At 46.0% G+C, this 10,000-nt stretch overlaps 1 protein-coding gene across 4 annotated transcripts in view; it reads left to right on the top strand.

Moving 5' to 3' along the window:
- Positions 1–10,000, top strand: part of LOC143277304 (uncharacterized) — a 153,194-nt gene that overhangs the window by 96,586 nt on the left and 46,608 nt on the right. For 3 of the 4 annotated variants that reach the window (XR_013053722.1, XM_076582080.1, XM_076582082.1), the window contains exons 13-14: positions 1,768–1,863; positions 7,294–7,418. Coding sequence is in view for 3 of the 4 variants with exons in the window: in XM_076582080.1 (XP_076438195.1) it covers positions 1,768–1,863; positions 7,294–7,418 (221 nt within the window). In the remaining variant the exon portion in view is untranslated. Of the gene's footprint in view, positions 1–1,767; positions 1,864–2,875; positions 2,902–7,293; positions 7,419–10,000 lie in introns of all 4 variants that reach the window. The other variant, XM_076582081.1, reaches the window with a different exon arrangement.

Raw genomic sequence — 10,000 nt, forward strand, 5'->3', positions numbered from 1 at the left:
TCTCCTCATAGGAACATCGCAAATTCGTTGGGCGCTGTGAATATTGTAGCTAACCCTCCGATCTGAGGGCTGTCCCCCTGATAGGAACATCACCAGTTGATTCAGGGCAATGAATATCTTCGCTATGTGTCGTATCTGAGGGCCGTCCCCTGATGGGAACATCACCAGTTGGGTGGGGGCTGTGAATATTGTAGCTATCCCTCCAATCTGAGGGTTATTTCCACTGTCAGCCACCTGGGGACCTGCTGGGGTGTGGATGGTCGCCCTGCTCCTGGACTGGTAGTGGCCTGTCCCTGGACTTGTTGCTCTTATTGCACAGTGCCCTCAGTGTTGGAAGGCGCTGTATTAATTCCCATTGTTATTATTATCACTCCGGATTGTCATCATTTCTATTGTTTTCTGTTGTTGTCAACTCTTTTACCACCGTAAAGGACCATAGTCTGCATCAAGGGGTCACAGCACTGCACAACACAACACAGCTTAACACAGCACAACACAGCACAGCACAGCACAGCAAAACATAGCACAGCACAGCACAGCACTGCACAACACAGCACACCACTCCACACCATACCATGCCACACCACAACACAACACAAACACCATGCCATGCCATGCCATGCCACACCACGCCACACCATGCCACATGTCACCACAAAACACTGCACCACATTACACCACACCATGCTACACCACACCATGGCACAACACAACACAAACCTGGCACAGCACAACACTGCACAACACAAACCTGACACAATGCAACACCGCACAACACAAACCTAGCACTACACAGCACTGCACAACACAAACCTGGCACAGCACTGCACAACACAAACCTGGCACAACACCGCACAACACAAAACCTGGCACAACACCGCACAACACAAAACCTGGCACAACACCGCACAACACAAACCTGGCACTACACAGCACTGCACAACACAAACCTGGCACAGCACAGCACTGCACAACACAAACCTGACACATAACAACACCACACAAAACAAACCTGGCACAACACCGCACAACACAAACCTGGCACTACACAGCACTGCATGACACAAACCTGGCACATCAAAACACCACACAACACAAACCTGGCACAGTACAACACAACACAACAGGAACCCAGTACAGCGCAGCACAATGCAACGCAAATCTTGCACAGCTCAGTACAAACCCGGCATGGCACAGCACAAAACGAATATTGCACAACGCAGCACAACACAACATAAAACCAGCATGGCACAAACCCAGTGGCACAGCACAACACAAACCCAGGACAGCACAACACAAACCTGGCACAACACAAACCCTGCACAACACAGCACAACATGTTGACAGTGTGTTGTCACTGTGGTGTGTTCACAGCACAACATGTCAACAGTGTGTTGTTGCTGTGTGTTTTCACAACACATCACAGCACAACATGTCAACAGTGTGTCATCACTGTGTGTGTTCACAGCACAACACAGCACAACATGTACACAGTGTGTCATCGCTGTGTGTGTTCACAGCACAACACAGCACAACATGTACACAGTGTGTCATCGCTGTGTGTGTTCACAGCACCACACAGCACATGTAGACAGTGTGTCATCGCTGTATGTGTTCACAGCACAACATAGCACACCGTGTACACAGTGTGTCATCGCTGTGTGTGTTCACAGCACAACATAGCACACCGTGTACACAGTGTGTCATCGCTGTGTGTGTTCACAGCACAACATGTACACAGTGTGTCATTGCTATGTGTGTTCCCAGCTGCCCCCAACTACGTGGAGAAGCGAGTGCCTGCAGAGATGGATGCGTCGTACAATGCTGAGCGACTGACCCCTAACCCTGCTGACTCTTCCGCAGGTCAGTGACCCTGCTTCGTCTGTCCGTTTGTTTGTTCGTTCAGTGTTCACACTTTGCCATGTACAGGGCTCCTACCCAGTTGTGGAAAGGCGGAATAGTCCTTTAGAAATGAGAGAACCTTTGCCAGGGCTTCTGTGTTCACAGGGATAGAGAGGGAGGCGGGGGGGGGGGGGGGGGGGGGGGGGGAATCCTGTTGCTGTTACATCTTTCTGGGCACAGCTGAAACAGAGAGGGGGTGGGGGGGGGGGGAGTCTGTAGTCTTTACATCTTTCTAGGCACAGCTAAAACAGAGAGAGGGGGTGGGGGGGGGTAAGCCTGTAGTCTTTACATCTTTCTGGGCACAGCTGAAACAGAGAGGGGAGGTGGGGGGGGGGGGGGAAGAGTCTGTAGCCTTTACATCTTTCTAGGCACAGCTAAAACAGAGAGAGGGTGTGGGGGGGGGGTAAGCCTGTAGTCTTTACATCTTTCTAGGCACAGCTGAAACAGAGGGGAGGTGGGGGGGGGGGGAGAGTCTGTAGCCTTCACATCATTCTAGGCACAGCTAAAACAGAGATTGGGGGGGGGGGGGGGGGGTGGCTCTTGCCACTGATGTCAGATTTTTAGGGGATTTAACTGGTGTTAGTTTTTTTTAGGGGATCTTCCTGGTGCTTGTTGTTGAGGGGATTTTACTGGTGCTTTTTGTTTATTTTAAATTTTGTTTTAAGGGCATCTTACTGGTGTAAGCTTTTAAGGGGATCTTGGATCTTACTGGTGCTAGTTTTTAGAGAATCTTACTAGTACCGGTACTTTTTAGAGGGACCTTACTGGTGCTAGGGTTTGGGTTTTTTTTGGTGATTTTTTGTTGTTGTTGACGGGTGCTAGTTTTTGAGGGGATCTTTCTAGTGCAAGTTGTTAAGGGGATACACAGCTGACACTCTCCCTCAAAATGAACACCGTGTCAGACATTGGCTGGGTCAGCCACAGTAAATGTGTTCATTTTGTCCTTGACCTGTGCAACCTTTGACCTTGACAGGGCAGTACCTAGGACGTCAGATACCAGTGAGTATACACTGCACGCCGCTGGGAATGACTGGCTCGTTAGTTGGATGATTCGGTGGCTGTGTTATTGTCCTTGCTCAGTGGTTTGGGGTGGACTGTGCCTGACGTTGTCCACACCGTGCTTGCTGTGGTGTGTTTTTCTCTCTAGCCTAGACCTAGAAGGCGTACTGATTCTGAACTAAAAATGATAATAGATAAGGAAATAGTGTTTAAAAAAAAAAAAGAAAAAAGGAATGATGATGAATTTATGAAGCATTATTCCTAACGTTTATCACGACCTTCATGAAGACTCAGCTTAGCCACTCCCAGTGTCAGTGTCTTGCACCTGCACTGTCAATGCATGTGTATATATTTGAAGGGGGAAAAAAAAAGGAAAAGCTCATTTCTCTGTTGTCTTCCATTTTCAATCAACGTCTCCACCAGAAAGGACCGTGCACACCATGCCCCCACACCTGACCCGGCCATTTGCACCTCCCTGTTTCATTTACATCTTTCTTTTTCTTTTTTTTTTTCTTTTTTCTAAGAGGTTGAATGCCATTGTGGTTTTGTCCCAAAGCAGGTATGATTTTGGATGAAGTGCACACACGTGTGTGTGGTCATAATCATCTTATTGTAAACGTTGCAAATGTGTTATTGAATTGTCTAGTTAGACACCGGTGGTTTATTCTTGGCAGCCCTGACATGTCTGTGGGAAAGATCCAAGCCCTGGGAAAGGAATGGTTCGTTCTTGGCAGCCCTGACATGCCTGTCAGTAAAATCCTAGCTCTTGGAAAGGAATGGTTTATTCTTGGCAGCCCAGATGTGTCTGTCAGTAAGATCCTAGCCCTGGGAATGGAATGGTTCATTCTTGGCAGCCCTGACTTGTCTGTCAGTAAGATTGTTGCCCTGGGAAAGGAATGGTTTATTCTTGGCAGCCCTGACGTGTCTGTGGGAAAGATCCAAGGCCTGGGAAAGGAATGGTTTATTCTTGGCAGCCCTGACGTGTCTGTGGGAAAGATCCTAGCCCTGGGAAAGGAGTGGTTCATTCTTGGCAGCCCTGTCATGTCTGTGGGAAAGATCCTAGCCCTGGGAAAGGAATGGTTCAATCTTGGCAGCCCTGTCATGTCTGTGGGAAAGATCCTAGCCCTGGGAAAGGAGTGGTTCATTCGTGGCAGCCCTGTCATGTCTGTGGGAAAGATCCTAGCCCTGGGAAAGGAATGGTTCAATCTTGGCAGCCCTGTCATGTCTGTGGGAAAGATCCAAGCCCTGGGAAAGGAATGGTTCAATCTTGGCAGCCCTGTCATGTCTGTGGGAAAGATCCAAGCCCTGGGAAAGGAATGGTTCAATCTTGGCAGCCCTGTCATGTCTGTGGGAAAGATCCTAGCCCTGGGAAAGGAATGGTTCATTCGTGGCAGCCCTGACATGCCTGTCAGTAAAATCCTAGCTCTTGGAAAGGAATGGTTTATTCTTGGCAGCCCAGGTGTGTCTGTCAGTAAGATCCAAGCTCTGGGAAAGGAATGGTTTATTCTTGGCAGCCCAGACGTGTCTGTCAGTAAGATCCAACCTCTGGGAAAGGAATGGTTTATTCTTGGCAGCCCAGACGTGTCTGTGGGAAAGATCCTAGCCCTGGGAAAGGAATGGTTCATTCTTGGCAGCCCAGACGTGTCTGTCAGTAAGATCCAAGCTCTGGGAAAGGAATGGTTCATTCTTGGCAGCCCTGACATGTCTGTGGGAAAGATCCTAGCCCTGGGAAAGGAATGGTTCAATCTTGGCAGCCCTGACATGTCTGTCAGTAAGATCCAACCTCTGGGAAAGGAATGGTTTATTCTTGGCAGCCCAGACGTGTCTGTGGGAAAGATCCTAGCCCTGGGAAAGGAATGGTTCATTCTTGGCAGCCCAGGTGTGTCTGTCAGTAAGATCCAAGCTCTGGGAAAGGAATGGTTTATTCTTGGCAGCCCAGACGTGTCTGTGGGAAAGATCCTAGTCCTGGGAAAGGAATGGTTTATTCTTGGCAGCCCAGGTGTGTCTGTCAGTAAGATCCAAGCTCTGGGAAAGGAATGGTTTATTCTTGGCAGCCCAGACGTGTCTGTCAGTAAGATCCAACCTCTGGGAAAGGAATGGTTTATTCTTGGCAGCCCAGACGTGTCTGTGGGAAAGATCCTAGCCCTGGGAAAGGAATGGTTCATTCTTGGCAGCCCAGACGTGTCTGTCAGTAAGATCCAAGCTCTGGGAAAGGAATGGTTTATTCTTGGCAGCCCAGGTGTGTCTGTCAGTAAGATCCTAGCCCTGGGAAAGGAATGGTTCATTCTTGGCAGCCCAGACGTGTCTGTCAGTAAGATCCAAGCTCTGGGAAAGGAATGGTTTATTCTTGGCAGCCCAGACATGTCTGTCAGTAAGATTTAAGCCTATGCAAAGCACAAGCTGTGTCCTCTGCTCTCTCTCCCCTCCGTCCGTGGAACCATTTCCTTTTGGCCCCCCATCTTATTCACCATTCCCACAGGTGCAGTCGCTGAGAGGTTAAAACATTGGACTTTCTGTCTGAGGCACCTGGGTTCAAATCCTGGTCATGTTGCCTGGTGGTTAAGGGTGGAGGTTGTTCTGATCTCCCAGGTCAGTAGATATGCAGACCTGCTAATGCCTGAACCCCCTTCATGTGTACACGCATGCAGATCAAATGTGTACATTAAAGATCCTGTAATCCATGTCAGTGTTTGGTGAGTTATGGAAACAAGAACATACCCAGCATGCACACCTCTGTAAAACTGAGTATGACTGCCTACATGGCTGGGGTAAAACAGTCGTAAAGGTAAAAGCCCTCTTGTGTATAGGTGTGAACGTAGGAGTGGCAGCCCACGGTGGAAGATGAAGAGGATGAAGATTAACCCTTCCCTGTTTCCCGTTTATCAGCGTCAGAGGTTCCCGCATGGTTTTGGTTTAAACAACATGAAATATCCCCTCCTCCTCCCTTCTCCAATCTCTTTTCCCCTCCAGTACCCCCTCCTCCCCCACACCCCCTCCTCCTGGATGTGCCCACACATGCAAACAAGGACATCTTCGTAGGCTTAGGAACTGACTGCTCAAAGTTAGTTCCTGTTTCAAGAAACAGCGAGCTAACTGATGCGATTAACTTTGGCTGTGTGTGATGGTGTGCGTACTGATTTGGTGTGAGTTTGATATGTATGTACATGTATGTGAATGTATGTAAAAGGCTGTATGCACATGTAGAGCTGTGAGTACGCTTTGTGTTTTGTATTAAACGCCGCTGATGCGTGGCTTGGGCTTTTTTTTTCCCCTCCCCCCTTGAAAAAGCACCCCAGGAATAAAGAAAGATAGGAAGGAAAAAAGTTGGGAGCAATCATTTGGACAATCACCTTAAAACACTTAAAACATGTATTGTGCTCGCTCATGTATACATCCATGCATGTGTGCACACCTCACTCACTACACACACACACACACACACACACACACACACACACACGGTCCCAGCCTAGAATCAAGACAGAATATACAGTCTAGATTCAAGATTCATTACTAGCTAATTTCTTTGTTTTTTTGGTTGTTTATTTTTTTGTTGTTGGTTTTTATTTTGTTTTTGTTTTTTGTTGTTTTCTTTTGTTTTATTTTGTTTCTGTTTTTTGGTTGTAGCTTGAAGATGTTGAAAACATCAAATGTTGGATGCTTTCATATCATCAGGATTGTAAGTGCATGAACCAGATGAAGGGGAGTGGAGAGAGAAGAGGGAAGAAGGAAGGAAGGAAAGAAGGAAGATGGAGAAGGGGGAAGAAGGAAGGAAGGAGAGAAAGAAGGAAGAAAGACGGAGAAGGGGGAAGAAGGAAGGAAGGAGAGAAAGAAGGAAGACGGAGAAGGGGGAAGAAGGAAGGAAGGAGAGAAAGAAGGAAGACGGAGAAGGGGGAAGAAGGAAGGAGAGAAAGAAGGAAGAAAGACGCAGAAGGGGGAAGAAGGAAGGAAGGAGAGAAAGAAGGAAGAAAAATGGAGAAGGGGGAAGAAGGAAGGAAGGAGAGAAAGAAGGAAGGAAGACGGAGAAGGGGGAAGAAGGAAGGAAGGAGAGAAAGAAGGAAGATGGAGAAGGGGGAAGAAGGAAGAGAAGGAAGGAAGGAGAGAAGGAAGGAAGACGGAGAAGGGGGAAGAAGGAAGAAAAGAGGGAAAGAAGGAAGATGGAGAAGGGGGAAGAAGGAAGGAAAATGATTCACTAAAAAAAGCCCAGGCCACGCTATCCAGGCTGGCTGATGTAGTGTGTGTGTGTGTGCATACCCCGTTTGCATGACCACCGAAAAAAACAACAAACCAACCAACCAAAACCACCGCATGTTTACGGAGACCTCACCCACCCTCTTTTCTCTCTCTCTCTCCTCCCTCCCACCCTCCCCACACTCTTCCCCCCTCTCACAGAGCTCGTTGTGATTAACGGGGTCGAATCGGTCGCCGACACCGCCATACGAGAGCTGATGGATCGCTCCCGTCGCCCGCGCACGCCGACCAAAACCAGCACGCTCATCATCACCGGCGTCAAACGGGTAAGGTCACCGCAGGGTCAACGCTCGAAGCAGCCATCCCCCCGGCAGTCGTTTGTGTGATGTGCTGGTTGGTGAATGCTCTGTCGTGGTCCATGACCATCGTGGTGGTCTTGGTTTTGTCGGAGACCGTCCTTTGGAGCTGGGCTGAAGCGATGTTAGCGGCGCTAAGGCTGCTTAGCGTAAAGAGTTTAGGTCTGTGCTTATTCCATAGACTTAAGAATGTTCTTTATACTAAGTCTGCCCTAAATCAGTAGACTTAAAAATGTTCTTTACACTTAGTCAACCCTGATTACATAGACTTAAAAATGTTCTTAAAGCTTAGTCTACCCTAATTCCATAGACTTAAGAATGTTCTTTATACTGAGTCTACACCAATTCCATAGACTTAAGATTGTTCTTAAAACTTAGTATACCCTAATTCCGTAGACTTAAGAATGTTCTTTATACTAAAGTCTACCCTAAATCCGTAGACTTAAGAGTGTTCTTTATACTTTGTCTACCCTAATTCCATAGACTTAAGAATGTTCTGTGTACTAAGTCTACCCTAATTCCATAGGCTTAAGAGTGTTCTTTATGCTGTCTACACTAAATCCATAGACATAAGAAGGCTCTTTACACTAAGCAAACTTAGCTGTGTTACTATCGCTCATGCAGCCGAGCTGGTCTCTCCCTGTTCTTTTTGGTGTTACAGTGATCCTTTTTGTTTTGTTTTGTGTGTTTATGTGATTTTCTTGTTGTTTTTCTATTGTTTATAATCTGGTGCTTAGTTGGTTGATTTTATTTTGTTTTAATGACAGAAGAACGCATACACATAGTGGAAAAGGTCTATGTTAGGTGGCACCGTTAGTAGTTATAATCTTCTCCTTTTTTTTTTTATCTCAAGATCTAGAGCAGTTTAAGTCATGAAATGTTGCTCACTGTAGGAATATGCAAAATTAGAACAACTGTAAAATTTTCATGCCTTAAATGGACATGTCAGAAGAGATATTATAAAAAGATTTTATTTGAGAAAGTTTGATACTTTTATTTTTTCTTTGTCAACAATTGTATTACAAAGATCTCTTTAGCAAATGTGTTTGTTTGGGTTTTTTTTGTTTGTTTGTTTTTTTTGCTTGTGAAAATTCTGTCCAGTTTTTCAAGGATTTTGCAACCTTTTTTCATGAAGAGGACTTTAAAAAAAAACGAAGTTTTATTTCTTTTTCTCTTTCCTTTTATTTTTTCACCTGATAGATAGTTTGTCATCGTACTCAGAAGTATCAGTAATCATGTTGAAAGAAAGTTTATCGAGTGATCAAAGTTTTGTTCCTTTTATTTACCATTTGTACCTGTGGTATATCTGTTATGCTGTGAATCACTGGGGTTAAAGATCTTGATATTCGTCATCTGATTCCAGTGATTTCTGGAAAACACACATATCAGCTATGCAGTAGTTCCCTTCCCTTATGGTTTATGCAGGAGCGTGAAAACCGTTTTCATGAACCGAATTTTGACGCCAGAGCAGTGCTTGGGCATAGATAGGGCTGACAAAGTTCAAATCTGCCTCTTTCCAAAACGGCTTCTCCTGCTCCTCCCCCCACCCCAACCCCAGCGTTTCATCTTTATCGTCATGTTGATAAGGTGTGTCTTCCTCCTCCTCTCCCCTCCCACCCCCAACCCCAGCGTTTCATCTTTATCGTCATGTGTTGACAAGGTGTGTCTTTCTCCTCCTCCTCTCCCCCCCCCCACCGCCACGACAGCCCAGTGGTTAAAGCGTTGGACTTTCAGTCTGAGGGTTCCAGGTTTGAATCCTGGGTACGGCGCCTGGGTGAGATTTTCTGATCTCCCAGGTTAACAGATGTGCAGACCTGCTAGTGCCAGAGCTCCCTTCGTGTGTATACACATTCAGCTGATAAAATATGCTTATTAAAGATCCTGTAACCCATGTCAGCATTCAGTGGGTTATGGAGACCAGAAAATACCTGGTATGCATCCCCTGAAGATGCAGCATGGCTGCCTACATGGCGGAGGTTAAAACAATCATACACGTAAAAGCCCACTTGTGTAACGTAGGAGGGAAGGTATGGGTTGCCGACCGTGTCTGAAGATCTCTCCTTCAACGGTTCCAAGGAGGATGGTTTCAGCACGGACATTTGAGAAAAACAGTCCTCTGAGACGTCAGTTGAAACAAGAAGCGAGGTAGATATCTGACGGAAACAGAGAATAAACATGATGGACAAAAACATGCAAGTTAGTACTGACATTATTTTTCTGGCTTATCATGTACAGGTGAGCATTTGTTGTTTTTTTTACACAAACTATGATGATTAGATTTTGATTTAAAAGTTTTAGTTATGTGGTGTTGTCTATGACTTTGTGGTGTTTTCCTGGTAAATACCTACTGTAAGTTTTTATATGTGAAAAAAGTCTTTGATTTTCATATTTGTGAAACCTTTTTTTTTCTTCCTTTTTTGTGTTTTGTGACCCTTTAACGGCTGTTAAATTATGATTGTGAATGATTAAAACAACAAAAAAAGAGATTTTTCTGCTAATACGTGATCCTCTATTTTTGGGTCTTCTGTAGGCCAAGGTTTCAGTACTTTTTC

This window comes from Babylonia areolata, chromosome 34 (assembly GCF_041734735.1).
Source record: "Babylonia areolata isolate BAREFJ2019XMU chromosome 34, ASM4173473v1, whole genome shotgun sequence".
Taxonomy (NCBI): domain Eukaryota; kingdom Metazoa; phylum Mollusca; class Gastropoda; order Neogastropoda; family Buccinidae; genus Babylonia; species Babylonia areolata.